At 42.9% G+C, this 25,066-nt stretch overlaps 1 protein-coding gene and 1 long non-coding RNA gene across 2 annotated transcripts in view; one reads left to right on the top strand and one right to left on the bottom strand.

Annotated features, from left to right (window-relative positions):
* LOC147842979 (Fc receptor-like protein 5) overlaps positions 1-25,066 on the top strand; it is a 35,676-nt gene that overhangs the window by 6,751 nt on the left and 3,859 nt on the right. The window contains exons 3-6 of the mRNA XM_087260236.1: positions 3,214-3,504; positions 4,409-4,693; positions 17,848-18,129; positions 24,683-24,970. Coding sequence (XP_087116362.1) covers positions 3,214-3,504; positions 4,409-4,693; positions 17,848-18,129; positions 24,683-24,970 — 1,146 coding nt within the window. The remainder of the gene's footprint in view (positions 1-3,213; positions 3,505-4,408; positions 4,694-17,847; positions 18,130-24,682; positions 24,971-25,066) is intronic.
* Positions 2,942-25,066, bottom strand: part of LOC147842964 (uncharacterized) — a 277,603-nt gene continuing 255,478 nt past the window's right edge. Inside the window, exon 11 of the long non-coding RNA XR_015944703.1 lies at positions 2,942-3,039. This is a non-coding gene — a long non-coding RNA (uncharacterized LOC147842964). The remainder of the gene's footprint in view (positions 3,040-25,066) is intronic.

Here is a 25,066-nt window from a genome sequence, read left to right as displayed (position 1 = left end):
TCCACGATTGGCCGGAATCCTATCCAGAGTTTTCCCGCACTGCCGTCTCCAGAGTTACCTTGACTGGCAGGAACTGTCTCCAGAGTTTCTCCAACGGCCGGAGCCGTCTTCTGAGTTCCCCTTATGGCCGGAGCCGTCTTCTGAGTTCTCCTTATGGCCGGAGCTGTCTTCTGAGTTCCCCTCATAGCCGAAGCCGTTTTCAGAGTACTGCCTCCCGCTGAATGGAGAGACACAACCTCTTAGACATGACCAGAATGTGGCTGTCATTTCTGACATGTTTTGTCCATTTGATGTGTTCACACACAGCATTTTGGTCAACCACAGTTGGGTTTCATTGGTGCTAGTTGTTAAGCATCTGCTTGGTGTGTCCTGGCCCTAATGCACACCCTCACTCAGATGCACTGTGCATGAGGGGGTTTTGCTGGCACAGATATTCATTTAAAGGGGCAAAACCTCTGCTCAGGGAGTGGTGTTCATGCAAATGTAAGCACTCCTGTTGCATCACATGTCTATTGGAAAAGGGAATATTTTTCCTGCTTTAAAAATTGAATCATTTGGTTATAATTAGGATAAAATGAGTGATGGTTGAAGGTCAGGACCATGACAACCTGATCATCAGACACAGAAACTGGTTCTTGGGACATGAATCTTGGGTCACCTCACTGGAAGGGAAGGAGTCTAAGTTTTTGCAGAAAGATGGTACTGACTTTGAGATAGTCGGGCTCACCTTCATGCACAGCTTGGGCTCTGGAACTTGTTGAGAAATGCTGGACGATCTTCTACTCTGGATTCTAGAGTCGGCAGGCTTGTGTGGGCTTGTTTATAGCTCACCAACTCAGCTGCAATGTGTTGGGAGTTTTCACCTGTGAACGAGAGGGTCACCTCCCTGTACCTTGGAGTAGGGGATAGGTCTTTCATTGTAGTTTGTCCCTAAAGCTCAAACACCATTGCAGAGTACCCAGCCTTCTTGGAGGCTTTGAGAGGGCTACTGAAAGGTGCTCTGACCGGGGACTTCATTGTTCTTCTGAGTGATTTCAACGCCCACATAGGTAATGACCTTGATACCTGGTGATACATAGAGAGGCATGTTTGGGAGGAACAGTGTCTTTGATCTAAATCCAACTGGTTGTTCAGTTGTTGGACTTTTTTATAGCATTGGTATTAATGTTGATGGTCGGTAAGTAAAGGGGGGTTCAGTGGTTTAATTGTCAAGTAAAGAGCTGGGGTGGGGACAGTGGTGGTGGATGATCAGTAAATAAAGGATAGGGGCTGTAAGGGGCAGGCCAGTTTTATCAACAAATGCATTAATATTAGGCAAGGCAAGGCAAGGCAAGTTTATTTATATAGCACATTTCATACACAGTGGCAATTCAAAGTGCTTTACATAAACAGGAATAAAAAAGACAAGTTTAGGACATAAAATGCAGACAATAAAAATGATTAAAAACAAATAAAAACAATTTAAAATGTGTTAAAACAGATTATAAAAGAATGAAAAAGAAAACGAAAAACATAATAGTGCGATCTGTCGGACGCAGCACAGTGCTCATTCAGTAAAGGCACAGCTAAACAGATGTGTTTTCAGTCTTGATTTGAATGTGCCTAATGTTGGAGCACATCTGATCATTTCTGGAAGCTGATTCCAGCAGTGAGGAGCATAGTGGCTAAAAGCCGATTCACCCTGCTTTGACTGAACTCTTGGAACTTCTAGTTTATATGATCCTAAAGATCTGAGTGATCTGGTGGGTTTGTATTCAGTGAGCATATCTGTAATGTATTGAGGTCCTAGGCCAATTAGTGATTTATAGACCAGTAATCATACTTTAAAATCTATTCTGAATGTAACTGGGAGCCAGTGTAAAGACCTGAGGACAGGTGTGATGTGCTTTGATTTCCTGCTTCTGGTCAGAATCCTGGCCGCAGCATTCTGGATGAGCTGCAACTGTCTAACTGTCTTTTTGGGAAGGCCAGTGAGGAGACCATTACAGTAATCCACCCTGCTGCTGATAAAAGCATTCTTGCAATGTTTTTGAGATGATAGTATGCTGATTTACTGACTGCTTTGTCATGACTGTTGAAACTCAGATCTGACTCCAGAGTCACACCAAGATTCTTGACCTTTACATTCATACACATCTTTAAACAGGGCAGTGATGCCTCCACATCTTCTATTAACTCTGCAAACACTTAAAAAGTCAAAGTTTAAAGGAGCTGCTTCATTCAGAACTGCTGCGCTACAACTGTCATCTAGCCAAGTTTCATTTAAAAGCATAAAATCAAGGCAATTTGTGTTGATAAAATCATTGACTAAAAGTGACTTATTATTGAGTGATCGAATGTTTAAAAGTGCTAACTTAACAGTTTTAGCCGTTTTCACTACAGAAGTCTCAGATATAGTTATAGTATAGTCTCAGATATAAGTCTCAGAACTAGTTCAATTTAGTTCCAAAAAAGTTGGCCCATAACATTTTGATAAAATAAAATTTTTCAGGCAGTTTGTCTCTATTTTTTACACTAAACATTGTACAGTTTTTTTTATTTCACTTTGTGAAAGGTGTGATAGCAGTTTTAGTCAATTGTTCATGCAAAGACAAACCTTACACCTCTCACATATGCATGTGAGAAGTGATTGCATTTTAAGTTCTTTTGCCTCCCAAATCTATCATTTTGTTTTGAAAAATGTACAAAAAGTATAAAAAACAAGACATGTCAAGGTGCTATAATCATTTGGTGAGGAAAATGGAATTAAGAAGAAATTTGGGTTGGGATAAGATGTAATTCTTTGTGACTTAACATTAGTGTAATTATACTTTTACTATTTCATACAATTTCAGTTGCGTTCAGAACTTTGACATGTTGATGATAAAAAAAATAGTTGGGGCATTACTTAAAATCGCATACACCTCAGTAAATGTGCAGTTGCACCCCTGGCGTGACTTACAGATGCTGCTGTTAAATTAGTTGCTGAAGTCTTCAGTCTGTTGAAGCTCATTCAGATTCAGCTGCTCCTCATATCTTCAGCTCTCCTTCATTTTGCTTCTGTGGAGAGTCAGAGGTGTTTGAGGACCCGAAAACACTAACATGACTAAACTATTGACAGCAATAGAGCAAATATAATGCACAAATTGCACACTGTTGTGAAGAATTTATAAATGCATTTATCTTCACTGAAACGGCTATTGGAGTCACTTTGTGTTTTGTCATTCTTCTTAGATGTTCCCACACCTACAGTTACTGTGACACCAGACAGTCCTGTATTCACTGGGGAGACAGTCAATCTGAAGTGTGTGATAACACCTAAAAATTGGAACTGGAGGTATGTGTGGTATAAGGGCAGCATAAAAAATGTGTTACGGCTGTCTCATCACCACACTGTGGACAGAGACACTCTTACTATTAGTGAAGCTGCTGGGTCTGATCAGGGTCATTACTGGTGCAAAGGACTCATAGATGGAAGATCAGTCTCAACACAATTAAGCTCTGCAGTTTCTCTCTCATTGAAGGGTGAGTTAAATATCATCGTCCACCAAAACTCTTGTACACACTTAAGACTGGTTTGTACAGTGCTTGAGGAAAGTATTCATAGTGCTTTTTATGCATTCATTAAACATTTTTTATGTTACAGCCTTATTCCAAAATGGATTAAGCTAACTTATTTTCTTAACATTCTACACACAATCCCCCATAATGACAGTTTTTGAAATTGTTGTAAATTTAATAAAAATAAAAAAGCTGAAAAATCACATGTACAGCAGTATTCACAGCCTTTGCTCAATACTTTGTTGATGCACCTCTGGCAACAATATCAGCCTCATGTCTTTTTAAATATGATGCCACAAGCCTGGCACACCTGTCTTTGGGAATGTTTGCCCATTCCTCTTTGCAGGACCTCTCAAGCTCTATCAGGTTGAATGAGAAGCGACGGTGTACATCCATTTTCAGATCTCTGCAGAGATGTTCAATAGGATTTAGGTCTGGGCTCTGGCTGGGCCACTCCAATGATATTTTGGCGATGTGCTTTGGGTGATTGTCCTGCTGGAAGATGAACCGTCGCGCCAGTCTGTGGTCAAGAGCACTCTGAAGCAGGTTTTCATTTAGGATGTCTCTGTACATTGCTGCATTCCAACATCCCTAATGTCCCCCTAAAGAAGTGAGGCCTACAGTGCTGCAGGCTTTAATTGTCTATCTTTCACGATGCCAGATCAGGTCCTGCTTGAATCTGCTTTGCCCATTTTGGGCTCTTGACATGTATGTACATCAGAGTGGCATTCAACAGAGCAATTGTTCTTCATTCATGGCCTACCTAGAATGGGGCCATCTGCTTCTAGGCAGACTCTAAGTTAATGGATATGGAGCCTATCTCACTGGCTTATGAGTTTGATAACTTTGTTTTTGTTGTTTTCCTCAGCTTTACCCAGATCTACAGTGACTGTGACACCCGACAGTGCTGTGTTCACTGGAGAGAAGGTCAATCTGAAGTGTGAGATAACACCTTATTACAGTAGCTGGAGATATGAGTGGTATAAGGACAGCACAGACAGTGTGGTACAGTTGACTCATAATCACACTGTATACAGAGACACTCTCACTATCAGTAGAGCTGCTGAGTCTGATCAGGGTCAGTACTGGTGTAAAGGACTCATCAGATCAGTCTCAACACAATCAAACTCTGCTGTTACTCTCTCAGTGAAGGGTAAGTACATCATCGAGTATCTTGCTATTGTCTGCTCAAAATAACAACTACAAGTATATTCATACAATGTAAAAATAACCATAACCATAAGCCATTTTAAAAGTCCACTTTACTCATAAATAATATAAATACTTAAATATTATTAATGGTGTTTAAATCAGTTCAGTGTTCATTTAGTATCAACATATATGCCCCCCCCAACACTTTTATTAGACTTTTCTTTTCTAACTGAGCCACATGGGTTCTTTTAGGAAAAATGAAGCATCATGGCCTCTATTTTGACGGTCCATGCGCAGAGTGCAAAACGCAGGGCGCAAACGCTTTCAGGGCGTGTCAGAACGCAATTTTGCTAATTTATGGACGGGAAAATCCACTTTGCGCATGGCGCATGGTCTAAAAGGGTTAAATTTATTTTCTTAATAAGTTATAGGTGTGTTTTGAGAATAAACCAATTAGAGTCTCATCTCCTATTACCTTTAAGAGCCAGCTGCGTCGTGCCATAAGCACATTCGCTATTTACAGGACGTAAAGTAAGTCTAAGTGGAAAAAATGAGCATTTTACTAGCAAACAGTTAACAGTTTTTTTTTTTACAGAAAACTGTTAAACAGAGCATCTACTGCGTGAGAATGAGAGATAATGGATCTACTTTCACTTTCGCTCTTGGATAGGGAAACCTTTTCGCAGACATCAATTAGTCTATAAATAATTAATTGTGTTTGTTAAGCGCAAAGATTTGTTTCAAAACTATTTCTAAATTCAGTTCTAATTTCCAGCAAACTCATAAATGAACAATAATAACAAAGTGTGCTCAAAATCCTGAGTTATATCCTAAAACACATGCTGTGCCCCGTATGGTCTAAAACCTGACAGGTGGGCAAATCTAAGCTTGTTTTTAATAAAACACATATAAATATGGATATAATAAATAATACTGCTAATAATAATAACATTATACAAAAGCAAATTGTTATGAATGAACTGAAGAAGCCTCCCGAGATGAAGAAGACATAAAAGCAGTGGTTTTTCATATTTGGGTCAATGACGTGATGCTCATTTTTTTTGTGTCCATGTCTTTTAAATAAATTCAAGTAGGTTACAGTTTCAAAATAAATAAGCAAATTACTTGCATACATTCTCTATTTTGAGGACCAAGTTTAATTTTTTGGTATTAATCCATTTTAAGAAAATTTTTAGGGGATTATTGCAAGAATGTCAATGTGGTGTAACCAAAAAAAATTGGTACCAAATATTTTACCTTGTTTAAAAAATGTGAAAGCCTCAATGAAACATTGTATCGGCTAGTCTGGCATAATTTTACATTAGACATATTTAATAGTAAATAAAGGTAAATATAGCACACTTGTTTTAAATATTATAATTCATTTGGGGAATTTTGTCTGTCACCTCAAATTTCTGAAATGTCAAGATGGTGTAACCACCATTTATTGAGCCATTTTGTTAATATTGTGCACAAGACAGTTAGACAGGAAATTGAATCACAGAGAAGAAATCTTGATAAGACTAATTGCTGCATGCAAAGGTTAGTAACTCTTTTTAAAATGTGAGATACTTTGACCTTTTTAAGGTATGGTCAGCTATTCTTAGATATGCATGTCAAATGGTAAGACCCCAGAAATGCACTGATAATTGTTCAATATTATAAAAATAAGTATTATATTTAAAAGTTAAATTTGAAATATTCCCACCAAGCCCATGTGCTTACATAGATGTTATTGATAATGCCTGACAAATTTCATTTTAAGTTGAAATGTCAAGGGGTGTAACTGGTTACACCATTTGACTCATATAGCAGGAGTCTTTCTGTTGGGGGTCAATTTAGTCAAATATCATTAGTTCATGATGCTGATCAAAAATGCAACAAAAATTAAACTACTATTTGGAACTATTTGTGTTCATAGTGTAGAATATTTATTTATTTTTGTTTGAGAAAAAGGTGCTTAATCCACAACCTTACTATTAAAGCTCTGTAAACCTAGGATAAAGTTATTTTACTGCACAACATGAATTTTTTTTTTTTATGTTAATCCATGTTTATATTCACACAATATAATGTACACACTCTCTCATTCACACACACATTCATACAGTACAGTCAATTTAGTTTTTCTAATTCACCTATACCGCAAGTCTTTGGACTGTGGGGGAAACTGGAGCTCCCAGAGGAAACCCATGTCAACTCCACACAATAAGCCATCCTGGTCCATCTGGGACTCAAACCAGCAACCTTCTTGCTGTGAGACAACTGTGCTAACCACATTAGCCACTGTATCACCCTCCTTTGAAATGTTGTATGTATTTTTTTTCTTCTTGAGAAAGTCTTATTTCTTTTAGTTTGGATAGAATAAAAGCAGTTTTTAAAATGTTTAAACCGTTTTTAAGGTCAATATTGTTAGCCTTCTTAAATACAAAACAAACTACAGTTACCCAATGACTTGGCCAATAGATCTTACTTGCCTACTTAACCTAATTACATTTTTAAATGTCACTTTAGGCTGAATACTAATGTCTTACAAATTATCTAGTCAAATATTATGTGCTGTCATCGTGGCAAAGACTACGGAAGAAATCAGTTATTAGAATTTAGTCATTTAAGTGAAGTTTATTCATAAACTAATTTCGAGAGGATCACGTGCTTATGATTTATCACGGCCAGTCTCGTATTTGCTAATCACTAATTTTCCAATCATATGAGCCCTAAGGCACCATAAATAGCCTCAGTTTTCAGTTCACTTTATCTTCGTTTGGAAGAAACCCCCCTCCTCCCCTATTCTCCTCCTTTACCTGTGATTGGGCGGCACGGCGGTCCAGTGGTTAGCACTGCGAACCACACAGCAAGAACACTGCCGGTCCTAGTTCCACAGGACCGGTGGGTGTTTCTGTGGGGAGTTTGTATGTTCTCCCCGTGTCCGCGTGGGTTTTCCCCGGGTTCTCCGGTTTCCTCCCACCATCCAAAGACATTCAACATACATAACAATCAAGTTTGTCTAATTCCTTACGTTCCCTTAGCTACAGCAGCAGGGGAGTTCTGAGATCCACCGAGCTCGGGCTCCCTTCTTGCTCTGCCAACGGGAGGAAGCCCCGGGCTCGAGGAGCCCTTGAGCTCGGGGCTCTCTCCCGGGACAGCATGCCAAACAAGCTTTGTAAATCATCAGCTAAGTGTGAACTCTTGAAACTATTTTGTTTAGAAATGTGTTGACAATAATATTCTCTCTGTTAAAGAGCACTTGGGAATTTCTTTTTTAAATAAAAGAAAAAATTAACATGGGAAATGAAACAAGGTTGACAAGCCTCTATAGACTGAGTGCACACAGCCTTAAGTTTTGGAGGTTTTCATACTTGATGCGCTCGCTGTTGTACTATTATTATTAACAACTGGAGGTGACTCGGAGGAACTTTAATGATAAAAAGTTGTAAAGAACAAGTCAGAAGTTGCTAAACAAATGAATTGCAGTTGAAATCAGTTTTGTTTTTTGTTTTTTTACAGCATGTCTGATAATATTTGTTCTTCTGGAGAAAGTCTTATTTGTTTAATTTCGGCTAGAATAAAAGCAATTTTTAAAAGCCATTTTAAGGTAAAAATTATTAGCCCTTTTAAGCTTTTTCACCGCGATAGTCTACAGAACAAACCATGGATATACAATAACTTATCTAATTACTCTAACCTGCCTAGTTAACCTAATTAAGCCTTTAAATGCTACTTTAAGCTGTATAGAAGTGTCTTGAAGAATATCTAGTCTAATTTTATTTACTGTCATCATGGCAAAGAGAAAATAAATCAGTTATTAGAGATGAGTTATTAAAACTATTATGTGTTGAAAATGTGTTGAAAAAATCTACTCTCTGTTAAACCGAAATTGGGGAAAAAATAACAGGGGAGCTAATAGCTGTAACGGGGAGACTGACACGGAGGGATCCATTTGCAGTATTTATTAAGTCACACTTAATCAACATACAGCACGCACGACTGTGCGAACATACAACATTTACATCAATGAATAAGGGCTGGCGATTGACAGACACAGAGTGATTACCAGACATGGGTCAGAGGCAGGCAGCGTGATTCAGAGTCCGTGTAACAGGCTTTGGTCGAGGGCAGGCAGCGAGTATCAGAGTCCGTGTAACAAGCTTTGGTCGTGGGCAGGCAGAAGGCAGAGCAGAGTCAGGAAACGGGCTGAAGTAGTAAACGGGAGATCAGGCAGGATAGAACGCTCAGAAATGCTGGCCGGGGCTAAACAAGACTTCGCACAGATGAGTGAGTGTGAGCTGCTTATAAAGGGTACGTGGGTCATTAGCGGAATGGAGATCAGGTGTGCTGGAATCAGAGTGAAGGGATGACGTAATGTTAGAAGTCCAGAGATGGTGGCCTCTGCTGGCCAGCGAGGGGAATGACTGGGACCGAGTTGGTGACAGAGCCCCCCCCCAACGAACGGCTCCTGAAGTGAGGCGATTCTCGACGCCGGGGTCTTTTACGGGGGCGAGGGGCCGGCATATCCGGATGTTGTAAGTGGAACTCTTCCAGTAGTGTTGAGTCAAGAATGTCCTTACGGTTGATCCATGATCTTTCCTTCTAGGCCGTACCCCTCCCAATCGATGAGGTATTGGAGTTGTCCACCCCGGCGTCTGGATCTCAGGATCTCGTGGATCTGGTAGGCCTCCTCTCCATCAATCATGAGAGGCGGGGGACCCTGTTCACCGGCTGCCACCTCCCTATCTGCCTCGGCTGGACCAACAGCAGGCTTGAGCAGAGAGACATGGAAAGTGGGAGAAATACGGTATTGATCAGGGAGTGTCAGTCGGAACGAAAAGGAGATATTTGTTTGTCTATTTGGAAAGGACCCACGTACCAGGGGCTGAGCTTCTTGCAGGGTAGTCTGAGGCGTAAGTCACGGGTGGGGAGCCATACCCACTGTCCTGGGGAATACGTGGGACCAGGACGACGGTGTCGGTCGGCTTGTTCTTTGAATCGCCGTACGGCGTGAGAGAGATGGGTGTGAGCTGCGTTCCATACTTCCTCGCAACTTCTGAACCAAGTATCTACAGCGGGAAGTTCAGTGGTCTCGCCGGACCAGGAGAAGAGAGGAGGTTTGAAGCCTAGGACGCACTGAAATGGAGTCAAACCTGTTGATGCCTTTCTCAGGGAGTTTTGAGCGTATTCTGCCCACATGAGGAATTTAGCCCATTCATCCTGCTTGGAATGACAGTAGGTGTGAAGGAATCTGCCGATCTCCTGATTCAGCCGCTCTGTTTGGCCGTTGGATTGGGGATGGTAGCCGGATGTTAGGCTAATGTTCACTTGGAAGTTCTTAAAGAAGGCGGACCATAGTCGGGAGGTAAACTGGGACCCTCGATCCGATACGATGTCTTCAGGGAGACCATAATATCGGAACACAAATTCGCAGAGCAGTTCGGCCGTTTCCATGGCTGTAGGCAGTTTGGCTATGGGAATAAGACAACAGGATTTAGAAAATCGGTCGACAACAGTGAGGATGGTGGTGTTTCCTTGCGATAGAGGTAAGTCGGTGACGAAATCTATGGCAATGTGTGACCAGGGACGACGTGGCACCTCCAGGGGTTGGAGCAGTCCAGCTGGACGGTGACGGGAGTGTTTGGACATCTGACAGGGTGAGCATTTATTAATGAAATTGATGATGTCCTTATTTATAGATGACCACCTGTATCGGGATTGAATTAATTGTGCTGTGGCAGTGCTGCCTGGGTGACCGGAGCTGTGGTGGTTATGTACTTCGGCGATGAGTCTTTCACGAAGTGACGGGGGAACAAAGATCTTATTTTCAGGACAGGACTGTGGCGTGGAACTGTGTTCAGAGGCTTGTAGAATCTCATGCTCGATGTCCCACTGAATGGGAGCGATGATCAGGGGATCTTTGAGAATGGGCTCATCACCGTTATCTGATGTTTCCTCGCCTGAGAGGCGGGAGAGAGCATCTGCCTTAATGTTCTTCGAGCCAGGGATGTATGTGACTTGAAAGTCGAAGCGCGTGAAGAACAAAGCCCATCTTGCCTGTCAAGGGTTCAGACGTTTACAGGATCGAATGTATTCCAGGTTTTTATGGTCTGTGATGACGGTGAATGGATGTTTGGCGCCCTCGAGCCAATGTCTCCACTCCTCTAAAGCAGCCTTCATAGCGAGGAGTTCACGGTTTCCCACGTCATAGTTCCTCTCCGCGGAGTTGAGTTTGCGGGAGTAGAAAGCACAGGGATGGAGCTTCTTCGTAGATAGGGATCTCTGGGACAGAATGACTCCAATGCCAGTGTTAGAAGCGTCGATTTCAACCACGAAAGGTTGCTCGGGATCAGGATGACGCAGAATGGGTGCACTGGAGAAGCGGGTTTTGAGCTGGGTAAATGCTCGAGTAGCGTCTGGGTTCCACTTGAGGCGGGCATTATTAGCTTTAACCATGGCGGTAAGTGGAGCAGCTACTGAGCTAAAGTTTCTTATAAATCGTCGATAGAAATTGGCAAAGCCCAGGAATCGTTGCAGTTGTCGAATAGTTTCTGGTTGTGGCCATTGCATCACTGAATCGACTTTCTGTTGGTCCATGGCTTCGCCTTCGGGGCTGATGATGTAACCCAGGAACGATATACATGTTTGATGGAACTCGCACTTGGAAATTTTAGCGTATAACTGGTTCTGGATGAGGCGTTTGAGCACTGCTTAAACATGCTGAACATGCTCTGATAAGGAATTAGAGTAGACCAGGATGTCGTCAATGTACACTATGACCCATTGGTTGAGCATGTCTCGAAATATCTCATTTACAAAAGCCTGGAACACGGAAGGACTGTTTGCTAGGCCGAAGGGCATAACGAGGTACTCATAGTGGCCGTTGCTGGTAGAGAACCCGGTTTTCCACTCGTCTCCCTGTCGGATACGGATGAGGTTGTAGGCGCTGCGGAGGTCCAATTTGGTGAAATACTGGGCTGAGCGGAGTTGTTGGCTGCTGGAACCAATGGTAAGGGATAGCGATATTTGACAGTAATTTCGTTCAATCCTCGGTAGTCGATGCAGGGCCGTAAACTGCCATCCTTCTTTTTTACGAAGAAGCAGCCAGCTGAAGCAGGTGATGTGGATGGTCTGATAAAGCCCTTTTCTAGCTCCTCGGAGATGTAAGCGTTCATAGCTGCAGTCTCAGGTTGCGAGAGAGGGAAAATTCGACCACGAGGGGGCGTGGTGCCTGGCAGTAGTTCGATGGCACAGTCATTTTTACGATGAGGAGGGAGCTTGGTAGCTTTCTGCTTATTAAAAGCCTCGGTTAAGTCATGATAAGCCTCGGGAATTTGACAAAGTTCAGGATTTTCGGTGTTGGTAATCGTGTTGATCTGGACTGGGGAAACAGAATGCAGGCACTGGGTAAAGCAATGATCTCTCCATTTAATGATCTCACCAGTTCTCCAGGAAACTTGAGGGTCATGTAGTTGTAACCATGGCAACTCGAGGATAACAGTGTGTCGAGGGGAGTCGATGGCAAGGAGGGAAATCTCTTCTTCGTGTAGAGAGCCTGTTTGAAGAGAGATTGGTAGAGTCTGGAATTTTATGTGTCCCTCTCCTAGTGGGCGTCCGTCTATAGCAGTGATGGCTAGGGAGGAATCACAGGAGGTTAGAGGAATGGAGTGAGTGATAGCAAATGTGTAATCGATAAAGTTGCCAGCGGCTCCTGAATCGATCATGGCCATGGTAAAACTCTCAACTCCTTCGTTTTTTAAACTGACAGGTATACTCATAGTGTCATTTGTGGTCGTGAACATTGTGGTAGCACTCACCGGAAGGGTTTTAGGGGGAGGCTTGTTGGGACATAAAACCTTAGTATGACCTGGAAGTCCGCAATAGATGCACAGGTGATTTCTCCTCCTTCGTTCACGTTTCTCTGGGTTCAGGCGGGTTCTACCCAGTTGCATAGGTTCAGCGGGGTTTTCAGGAGATACAGGACTGGAAGCAATTGAGCACAGTGGGTTACGAGTGCGGAGGAGAGTGTCTAACCTTATGGATAGTTCGATCAGCTGATCCAGTGTTTTTCCCTCGTCACGACATGCCATCTCTTTTTGCAGTTCTGGTTTCAGAGCCTTTCTGTAGAGCGTAGTAAGTGGATCATCAGCCCAGCCTGTTTGCGCTGCCAGAGTGAGGAAATGCAATGCGAATTCAGCTGCAGAGCGATCTCCCTGTTGGATACACAATAGCTCCTCGCCAGCATTACGACCACCCTCGGGGTGATCGAACACAAGAGTGCAAAAACGTTTGAGAAAGTCATTAAACGAGGGAAATATCAGGGTGCTGTCTGGCCAAACTGCAGTAGCCTAGTCTAATGCTTTCCCTGTGAGCAATGAGCATAAAAAAGCAATTTTTCCATTCTCGTCCTTACGCCCTATTCACACGGGGCTTCAGCGTCAACGCTTGACAGAGGGCGTGTCTGAAGTTGGAGCTGAAACGATCGTCATAGAAGCGTCAGCCAATGAAATTCAGTCAGCAATAGGCCACTGTCTGAGCTGGTGTATTTGCATACAGCGATCTGATTGGCTGACGCTTCCGTCGGCGCTTGAAAAGTTGAGCTGGTCCCAACTTCTGCAGCGAGGAACGCTTCTGAAGCGCCGCCAACGGATCCACAATGCAGTTCGGCAACGCCTGACGTCACCCATTCAAAGTGAATGGGAAGCGTTGACGCTGACGCCCCGTGTGAATAGGGCGTTAAACAGATGGGGCTGTTGGGCGATAAACAGTTTACATTGCAACAGAAAGCCTTTACATTTTGCTGGGTTACCTGAGAATTTGTCAGGAAATGCCAATCGAGCTCCGGAGACCGTCGGGGGTTGTGTCACAACAGGTGGACTCAGAGAGTAGTTGGCGGTGAGTTGCGCTGTGGGAGCAGCTTGCAGGTTTTGCAGTGATTTCACAAGTTCGTCTGTCAACTGAGTTAAGTGCATTAGTTGCTGTTGATGAGTGGTCAGTACCTGAGCTTGAGCTGTGACTTCGTGAGACAAAACCTGTATGGCTGCGGGATCCATGTTGGGCGAAGTCTTCTGTAACGGGGAGACTGACACGGAGGGATCCATTTGCAGTATTTATTAAGTCACACTTAATCAACATACAGCACGCACGACTGTGCGAACATACAACATATACATCAATGAATAAGGGCTGGCGATTGACAGACACAGAGTGATTACCAGGCATGGGTCAGAGGCAGGCAGCGTGATTCAGAGTCCGTGTAACAGGCTTTGGTCGAGGGCAGGCAGCGAGTATCAGAGTCCGTGTAACAGGCTTTGGTCGTGGGCAGGCAGAAGACAGAGCAGAGTCAGGAAACGGGCTGAAGTAGTAAACGGGAGATCAGGCAGGATAGAACGCTCAGAAATGCTGGCCGGGCTAAACAAGACTTCGCACAGATGAGTGAGTGTGAGCTGCTTATAAAGGGTACGTGGGTCATTAGCGGAATGGAGATCAGGTGTGCAGGAATCAGAGTGAAGGGATGACGTAATGTTAGAAGTCCGGAGATGGTGGCCTCTGCTGGCCAGCGAGGGGAATGACTGGGACCGAGTCGGTGACAATAGCTCAGGGGGACTAATAATAATTCTGCATAATTCTGAAGTTAACTGTATAAAATAAATAGTTTGTGGATAAGTTGTGGATACACTCAGGAAATGATTTGTGGTCAGTCAGTCGTGTAGCTTACAAAAATTGGCCTTTAATCCCAGCACCAAGGTAACAACGAGTAAGCAGCAGTTCTTACGTACTAGTGTTTTACATACAGTGTTTGGCTAATTGTTTCCAAATAACTTAAAAGTAAAATAGTGGATTTTTTTTCTAATATCATCTACTTATTTTTATTTTACTTAAGCCAACTGAAAAGAAACAGTGATGGAAAAGGTGTTAAATGTCAAACATGTTTCTTTAGTTTGTTAATATTCTATTGATGAGGGCCACACATTTAATGTAAAGGATGTTATTACTTGGTGTATTAAAGTTCAGCAACTTAGTTTCATTGTTCTAAACACATTTGTCAATGACAATCCCACCCCCCTCAGATATTGTTCCTCAAGTGTCATTACAATATGAGACATGGATACACCGTTCATGCGCCATGATGATTTCTTTTTGCCAGACATTTTGGTTAACATTTAAAACAAATTAAAATCACTTCTTGATTAATTGTTGACTATCATTCTTAATTTGAATTGATTTTAATTGTCAATTTCAAAAACTTTGGCTGTAGAAGCAACACTGTCAGGTGGTGTAATTGCTTTTTGTCAACCAGTATTTTACATAAAAATATAATTATGTACATGGAAATAATGTGAAATTAAAATTAAAACGCCCAGTTTAGTGTAATAAAATAGTTTTTAACATTTTTTACATAATTTGTCAAAGATTATTTAGAAATCAGATGTGTTTTTAGCATGTGTCCGGCCGAATATTGCAAAAACTCATTAAAATGTACATTTAGAGATAATGCGAATACAATAAATGTTATTGTGGTATTTTAAAATGAAGTATTTATTTCAGTGTGTACACTTGCATATCATCTAGGAGGAGTAAATTATTTAATATTTCACAATTTTTGGCAGTTACACCATTTGACATTTTCAGTTGCATTCAGTCTTAATGTTTGTAAAAAATGGTGTAAATGTTATTTTTAATTACATAAAATCAACATGAATACAATCTGTACATTTTGAAATATCTGACGGATGCTTTTAAATCAACTTTGTAAGATTTTTAAATTACCCATCTTGCCAAACCTGTTTTTTCACTGACCCATTTATGTAGGCTAGAAAATAATATGTTTTGTAATATTTTAATCCTTTAAATTTATATCCTATATCTATTCTTGTTATATCCTATATATATCCTTAATATTAAAAATTTTTCATATGTAAAGATGTTTGCCTATTGCTCTCTTGTGCGTATTAAGCAGTGTGTAAGTGAGGCGCAACTCTGCGCTGGAGTTTAGACCGGGTTTGTTTTGGTCTAATGAAAAATCTATTATAGTATCTCAAAATAGCAACGCGCCAGCGGTCCGCCTTAGAACGCCTTTCTTTTTAGACCAGAACGCCTATGGGCGCACAAATGAGCGCTAATGCATTTGCTATTTAAACAGCGCCTCAAAACGACTCTTGCGCCAAGCTGAAACTAGCAAAAGACTATTGCACCACGTCTTGCGCCACACTGCGCCGGGTGTATGATAGGGCCCTATGAGATTCTGGGCTCTGTCTTTAGTGTTCTTCAAGGCCAAGGCCTCTCACCTTATATTATCTGATCTTCTCGCCACATGTGGCAACAGTCAATATCAATAAGCATTATAATTATGTAGTAAGACAGATAACATTTTACAAGACAGTATAAAGAAGTGAATCTGAACAGTTTATTAAATAGCTGAAAATATGTATCTGTAGCCTAACAGTACAAGCAGCTAAATGTAGTGGCAAATTTTGAAAGGACATTGGAGAAATGTTGTAAAACTACCCCATACTACACCATATGATTGATGCATGTCTTAAGAGTGCATCGGTGGGTGTAGTTTAAAATCTCACTGGCATTTGTTTTGAAAATGATAGAATTCTGATGTTCTAGTTAAATTACAACTTATTGTGTTCAGCTTAGCATCAATGTCACTGTTAAAGTTTAGTTTAGTTCAGATTGGTGTAATGCAAATGTCACTGCTGAAGCCCGATCCAATGAAGAGCCACTCACCCAGACAAAAGAGTTTAACCAGCTTTGATCCAGTGAGCAGAGCTATACATCTGAACATCAGTATTATTATCTGCTATTACACTGTGTGTATATATATATATATATATCTTTGTGTTTATATATTCTTTATTGCAGGTTTAGAATTAGATTGTGCTGGTAAAAAATGGCTTAAGGGGCTTGTCAAAATTTGGGTGGGTTTGGGATCAGTATGGATTTTTAAACATGCAATTTATGGTAAATAATTAACAAAAAAAAAAGTGTGTACCAACTCGATTTGCATTTGGGAGGGTTTTGGATAGTTTAGGCTGGAAACATCAAAGTGTATCTGGCAAGATTGACTAACCATTTTCTCATTGTAACATTAAGGTGTGGGATTGTCTGACGCTCTATTTGCAGACTTCAAAAAATGTTTTTTTTTTTTTTTGTATTAAATGAACCATGGTCCATTAGTAGAACCATTAGTCTTCCTGATTAATTTAAGGTAAGTAACACCAAGTATGGTGGCGGCACGGTTGCTCAGTGGTTACTGTTGCCCCAGGCTGGTCCAGGAGGCGATTCTGTGTGGAGTTTGCTTGTTTACGTAGTTTCCTCCAAAGGTATTTGTGTCTTGAATAAACAAAACTGGCCATAGTGTTTATGTGTCATTGAAAGAAAAACTTCAATATTTAAGTTCATTAAACTTAAACCATGTCTATTACACTTGAATTATAAAATCATATCAACATCATTCTTAACTACAACAACTTGTCTATTTAAGTTAACTAAACTTAGAATATGTCCATTACACATGTACTGTCAAGTCAACTTTAACCTCAGTTAAGAAAACTTCACTATTTAAGTGAAGTTAACATAATATTTTAAGTTGAAATGTAAAAATGTTAGTGTAAGGTGTGACCTATGTGACCTGGTGCACACCTCTACTCATTTGAATTGCGAAAAAAAAAATGTATAAAAAAAAATAGACCTGGAAACATGCGAGATGTCAGCCTTAAACTTTTAGTTAACCCCAAAATGAACAATATGTAATTAAATACTCATCCACATGTCATTGTGGATGTTTGTATAACATGAACATTCATTCATCCTCATAAAAAAAAAAAGTTAATTTAGATGAAAGATCTGAGAGCACCTCATCTTCTTTAGACAGCAAGATTCCAGAAAAAGACAAAAAATATCCTCAAACAGACCATGTGTCTGTAAAGTTAACTTCTCAGTAAGCATGCTTAACTCAGTCTACTATTCATAAACCTGTATAAAATAATCCTTGACTGATACTCATCTTCACCTTAAATATTAAATGCTATTCTCAACGCCTCAGGTTTAGGGTAATGTTACATCTGGATGAACATTTATAAAGTTTTGTGAAACATTAAGAAATATTTTTTTTTCTCTAAAAGAGCTGTTTGAGTCACTTATGTTTTGTCTTCTCAGCTTTACCCAGATCTACACTGACTGTAACACCAGCCAATCCTGTATTCACGGGAGAGACAGTAAATCTGACCTGTGTGATAACAACTCATTACAGTATCTGGAGATATTTCTGGTATAAAGACGACGATGTGTTACATTTGTCTCATCGTCACAGTGTAAACAGAGACATTCTCACTATTAGAGCTGCTGAGTCTGATCAGGGTCAGTACTGGTGTTGGGGACAGATAGATGGAAGATCAGTCTCCACACAATCAAGCTCTGCTGTTCATCTCATTGTAAAAGGTGAGTACTTCAGCAAGTACTGTGTTATAATTCATGCCTGAATACAATTAAAAGAACATTGTAGAAGAACAATAAAATAAAAATAATAATTGTGTAACGTTTCAATGAGAGTCAGAGAAGATCCAATAGCAAGTGTACAAGTTTATTGTGATGACAAATACAAATAGTGTCAGGCTAGACGGATGCAGAACGCAGGGCAGGAAACAGAACGGGGAAAACCAGATCCAGATAACTCCGCAGGGCCTGAGCACAGACACACAAACATGAGTGATAACAACGAACTGACACAGACACACAAAAGCGTCGCCCAGATATAGGCACCATGATGAGCCTCAGCTGGCGAACTAATCAGACCAACTGAATGACGTCATAACACGTGAGCCTAACAAATCCACATGGATAACCAAAACAAAACAAACCCACGTGATCAACATACACTCCGGAGAAGCGCACAAACCTGCAACCATGACATTACCTCCTCTCCTACGAGCACCTCCTGGTGCTTCCAGAAGAGCTTACCTGGCGATTGTAATCATCGATAAGAGAGTGATCCAATATGTCCTTTGCAGGAACCCAACTCCTCTCCTCCGCACCATAACCTTCCCAGTCCACCAAGTACTGAAATCCTCGTCCCCTCCGTCTCGAGTCCAGAATGCGCTTAACCGAATAGACGGTCTCCCCATCTACGAGACGCGGCGGGGGGGGGAACCGGAGTGGGCGGGTTAATGGCCGTATGAAAAACGGGCTTTAATTTGGAAACATGAAACACGGGATGTATTCTCCTGTACGCTGGAGGAAGTTTGAGGCGGACTGCCACCGGACTAATGATCTTGATGACAGTGAATGGGCCAATAAATTTAGGTGCAAGTTTATTACATACGGAACGCAAGGGAATATTCTTAGTTGAAAGCCACACTTTTTGACCGACGACGTAAACGGGAGGCTTCGACCGGTGGCGATCGGCTTTAGCCTTGGTGCGCGCACCCACTTGGAGGAGGGTCTGTCTGGCTCTGCTCCAAGTGCGTCGGCACCTCTGGACAAAGGCGTGGGCAGAGGGGACCGCGATTTCGGATTCCAGACTGGGAAAAGCTGGTGGCTGGTATCCTAAGCTACACTGAAACGGAGAGAGGCCCGTAGCCGACACTGGTAATGAATTGTGTGCGTACTCCACCCATGGGAGCTGCTGACTCCAGGAGGCGGGATTTTGGGAAACCAAACAACGTAACATACGCTCGAGATCTTGATTGGCCCTCTCTGTCCGTTACTCTGAGGATGGAAACCAGAAGAAAGGCTTACAGTCGCTCCCAATAAATGACAGAATTCTCTCCAAAATTTAGAGACAAACTGGGGTCCCCTGTCAGAAACCACGTCCGTCGGGAGGCCATGAATGCGAAAGACGTGATTAATGACAGCCTCCGCTGTCTCTCTGGCTGAGGGTAATTTGGGCAGAGGAATGAAATGAGTAGCCTTCGAGAACCGGTCCACAACGGTCAAAACAGCCGTATTGCCACCAGATGGCGGGAGACCAGTGACGAAATCTAGCGAAATGTGCGACCAGGGTCTCGAAGGCACTGACAGCGGCTGAAGGAGTCCAGCAGGGGGGCGATTAGAAGTCTTAGAAACAGCACAAACAGAACAGGCCAAAACAAACTCGCGTATGTCCCGTGCCATAGCTGGCCACCAAAACCGCTGTTTAACCAAAAATAATGTACGACTCACCCCAGGATGACAAGCCACTTTGGAGGAATGTCCCCACCGAATGACGTCAGACCGAATCGCCTCCGGCACAAACAAACGACTGGGTGGGCATCCGACCGGGGGCGTTACCCCATCCAGGGCTGTGCGGACCCTGCTCTCGATCTCCCATGTTACTGCAGAAATACAAATCCTCTGGGGAACGATGGGCTCAAGAGACGTATTGCGCTCGGAAGAATCAAAAAGACGGGATAACGCGTCGGGTTTGATGTTTTTAGAACCCGGTCAATATGAGATGGTAAAGTCAAAACGTCCGAAAAATAATGCCCACCGAGCCTGCCTGGAGTTAAGTCGTTTGGCGGACCTGATGTATTCGAGGTTCTTATGATCGGTCCAAACGATAAAGGGAACCCCCGAACCCTCCTCCAAAGCGAGTTTGACAGCCAACAACTCCCTATTACCAATGTCGTAATTTCGTTCAGCGGGAGATAATCGGTGAGAGAAAAACGCGCACGGATGTATTCTGTCATCCGAGGCTGCGCGCTGGGACAGGATCGCGCCCACGCCCACCTCTGACGCGTCAACCTCCACCACGAACTGCCGGGCTGGATCAGGTGTCACCAGAATAGGAGCTGAAACAAAGCGGCTCTTTAGTTTAGTGAATGCAACCTGTGCTGCACTCGACCACCTGAAAGGCGTCTTGGCGGAGGTTAAGGACGTCAGAGGGGCGGCGAGCTGGCTGAAATTGGGAATAAAACGCCGGTAAAAATTAGCGAAGCCCAGAAATCTCTGCAGGGCCTTACGAGACTCGGGGATTGGCCAATTCACCACAGCCTGAACTTTCTCTGGATCCATGCGCACCCCCTCGACTGACACAATGTGTCCCAGAAAGGGAACAGACTGTGCATGGAACACGCATTTCTCCGCCTTGACAAAAAGCCCATTCTCTAGCAGCCGCTGAAGCACTCGCCTGACGTGCTGCACATGTTCCTGGAGAGAACGAGAAAAATCAGAATGTCATCCAGGTAGACATAAATAAACTGATCTATCATGTCTCGCAACACGTCATTTACGAGTGCTTGGAAAACCGCAGGAGCATTAGAAAGCCCGAACGGAAGAACACAATATTCAAAATGCCCCCTGGGGGTCAAAAACGCGGTTTTCCACTCATGTCCCTGCTTCATGCGAACCAAATGATATGCGTTACGAAGATCTAATTTCGTGAAAAACGAAGCCCCTTGCAGACGCTCGAACGCTGAAGACATCAGCGGCAAAGGATACGTATTCTTCACCGTGATGCTGTTCAGCCCTCGATAGTCTATACAAGGTCTAAGAGACCCATCCTTCTTTTTCACGAAAAAGAACCCCGCCCCCGCCGGAGAAGAAGAGGGTCATATGATCTTGGCCGCTAGAGAATCAGAAATATATTTCTCCATGGCCTCCCTCTCAGGAATGGAAAGAGAGTATAACTTGCCTTTAGGCGGAGAGGTACCTGGCAATAAATCTATTGCACAGTCATAGGGACGATGAGGAGGCAGAGAAGCAGCTCGAGACTTACTGAACACTCTCTTCAGGTCGAGGTACTCACTGGGCACGTTTGACAGGTCCATGCGCTCCTCCTGAAACACAGAACAAGAAACAGCAGAACGAGCAGACGAAAGACAAGACTCATGACATTTCTCACTCCACGAAAATATGGAATTAAGACCCCAATTAATGTGAGGTTTATGAAGAATTAACCATGGATGTCCTAAAACCACCGGTGAGTTGGAACAGTCTGTTAAAAAAAATGAAATGTGTTCAACATGATTTCCAGACGTGATAAGTTTTATGGGTTTGGTGGAGTGAGTGATAGTGGGAAGGGAAAGCCCACTGAGGGCGCGTACTGCAATGGGTTGTGACAGTGCAACAACCGGAAGTTTAGAACTGAAAGCGAAACTGGAGTCAATGAAATTTCCCTCCGCCCCGGAATCGACGAGGGCATGGGTGTCATGACTTCCGGAACCCCATGATATAGTGACGGGCAATAAAGTGGCAGCCGTAGAGGATTTTTCCAAATTAATTTCACCCATCAGTAACCCCTTACCTACTGATGGGTGTCGTCTTTTACGGGACAGGAAGCCACCCGATGACCCGCCCCTCCGCAATAGAGGCAGAGTCCCTCCGTTCTCCGTCGGCGCTTTTCTTGCACGGACAAGCGGGATCTCCCCAGCTGCATGGGTTCCGGGTCAGCGCTTACCGCTTCCGGTGTCGCAGTTAATGCCGGAAAGTCAGGAACGGGATCCGAAAATTTGCTCTGCTGCAGGCGAGTCTCACGCCGAAGCAGTCTGGTGTCCACACAGATGGCCAAATCTACCAGCTCGTCCAGAGTCTTAGGAAGATCTAAGGAATAGATCGCATCTTGCAGACGATCAGACAATCCGTGCAGGAACATGTCCCACTGGGCCTCCGCGTTCCAGCCGCATTCAGCGGCTAGTGTTCGGAACTCAATCGAGTACTCCGCTACGCTCCGATTCCCCTGGCGGAGTTCAGCGAGGACTCGGGCGGCCTCTCTCCCGGAAGCGGATCGATCAAAGACCTTCTTAAGTTCTTTTGAGAACAGGTCAAACGTAGAGCAGCATGGTAGCTTTTGTACCCAAGCTGTAGTTCCCCACTGAGCCGCCTTTCCCGAAAGGAGGGTGATGACAAATGCCACCTTAGATTGTTCAGAGGAAAATAGTGACGGCTGCAGTGAGATGTAAAGGGAACACTTAGACAGGAAGGATCGGCACAAGAGAGGCTCTCCAGAGTAGCTGGTCGGAGGTGGAAGACGCGGCTCAACAGAGCGACCAGGAACCGCAGGCGCTGGTGACACTTCCGGGGTCGGTGCAGTCTCGGGGGCAGGTGGAGTATCAGCCTGTGCAGCACGAGTAACCAGTTGTTGGACCTGGGATGTGAGCAATGAAACTTGGCCAACCAGGGCCTGGATCGCCTGAGCCGTGGTGGCCAGAGCCTCATCCTGACGGTCGATCCGAGCGTTGCTGTGGGAGACGAACTCGGAGATCTGGGAAACACTCGCTGGATCCATGTAAAGGTCAGTTCGTTCTGTAACGTTTCAAAGAGAGTCAGAGAAGATCCAATAGCAAGTGTACAAGTTTATTGTGATGACAAATACAAATAGTGTCAGGCTAGAAGGACGCAGAACGCAGGGCAGGAAACAGAACGGGGAAAACCAGATCCAGATAACTCCGCAGGGCCTGAGCACAGACACACAAACATGAGTGATAACAACGAACTGACACAGACACACAAAAGCGTCGCCCAGATATAGGCACCATGATGAGCCTCAGCTGGCGAACTAATCAGACCAACTGAATGAAGTCATAACACGTGAGCCTAACAAATCCACATGGATAACCAAAACAAAACAAACCCACGTGATCAAACATACACTCCGAAGAAGCGCACAAACCTGCAACCGTGACAAATTGGCTTAATTTTTCAAATGTGCTCTCTAAAAGTAACTCTTTCTCATGTGCAGTGTATCACTCCACCTGGTGCAGCCATGGCACAAAAACAGTTTATTGACTCTTACACCAGAATGAGTATAGTTTCTAACAATATTGGCGTAGATAATAGTAATTTTTCATTTTCTGTCAGTTATTACACAACGCAACTACAGAAGACTTGAGCTTTAAATAGCATTTTTATGAATGGCTAATGGTCAAACATGATTCAGTTCATTATGCTATGTTAAATTAAGAGTGAAGCTAAAAAATGAGTGGATTTACAAAAATGTTCAACTTTTATAAATTTTTGAAATATAAATTTATACAATCTAATTCCAAATTAACAATAATATATATAAAATATATAATAAATATATGGTATATATATGTTAGGACCGTGAGGGAGAGGGTGGGTGTAGTGGATGAATGTGAGGACTGCTGCCCAAGGTGGCAGTCCTCACGTTCATCCGCTACACCCACCCTATTTTTCATCCAAACTCTGTCCTGGAGGGCCAGTGTCCTGCAAAGTTTAGTTCCAACCCCAATCAGACACACCTGGGCTAGCTAATCAAGCTCTTAGGCTTTCTAGAAATATTCTTGCAGGGGTGTTGAGGCAAGTTGAAGCTAAAATCTGCAGGACACCGGCCTTTAGGACTGAGTTTGGACACCCCTGCACCAGAGTTTGAAATTGCGAAATTCTGTCGTACGACTCTGTGAAAAGGGGCGAGATTAAACAAAATGATTAGAGATGAAAAAAAGCTAGTGATTGCTCCATGTTTTTAAATTCCTGTCCAGAGATGTCATGCTTTGATCTTCGATCAGTCTCACGCAATCACATAATGCAATTTCACAGGTCAGAGTTCACCAAGCTTGAACTTTCCAACACAGAGAACTGCGAAAATTGCCGCATGAACTTGCGTTTCCGGGCTGTAGCATTCGCATGTGTATGAATGGAAGTCTATGGGGAGAATAGTGCAGTGTGATCGCAGCTTAACACTCCGGAATGATTGATCATCTGGCAATAACTTATAATGTTGTTTTAACATAATGTCTCCATTCCCTCATTCAGGGGACAAGGGTTATGACAGTAACCCAAACCATATTGTGCAGTTATTAGCATTTTCTTAATTGAGAGCTGAATAAAGTTACATTCACTTGCAGTAAAATAAGAGCAACAGCTGCATGTTATACGGTGAAATACGTGTACGGTTTAGTACAGTCATGCTATACTCACATAAAAGTCTGCATGATTAAAATCAACTCCACAATGTAGAAATAAAGCAGTCGCGTCCTCAAAAACATGGAGATGACAACAAATGACCACACAAAACTTATATATATGTCACTGAATGCTTTTCTATTCTTCTCAGCTTCACCCAGATCTACCGTGACTGTGACACCAGACAGTGCTGTATTCACTGGAGAGACAGTCAATCTGAAGTGTGTGATTGAGTCCGATCACAAAGTCTGGACATATGAGTGGTATACAGACAGAAACCGTGTAAAGTTACAGTCTGATGGTCATTACACTGTAAACAGAGACACTCTCACTATCAGAGGAGCTGCTGAGTCTGATCAGGGTCAGTACTGGTGTAAAGGATTCATAGATGGAAGATCAGTCTCAACACAACCAACATCTGTTTATCTCACTGTTAAGGGTGAGTTGATTTATTATTTTCTTTCTGATTGTTTAACTTGTTACTGGTGCAGTGGTTAGCGCTGTCAGCCTGGGTCAGTTGGTATTTCTTTGTGGA

Source organism: Danio rerio, chromosome 7 (assembly GCF_052040795.2).
Source record: "Danio rerio strain M-AB ecotype USA chromosome 7, GRCz13ab, whole genome shotgun sequence".
NCBI classification, from domain to species: Eukaryota; Metazoa; Chordata; class Actinopteri; order Cypriniformes; family Danionidae; genus Danio; species Danio rerio.
Note: the sequence above shows the minus strand (reverse complement) of the source record. Positions and strands in the feature narration are given on the sequence as shown.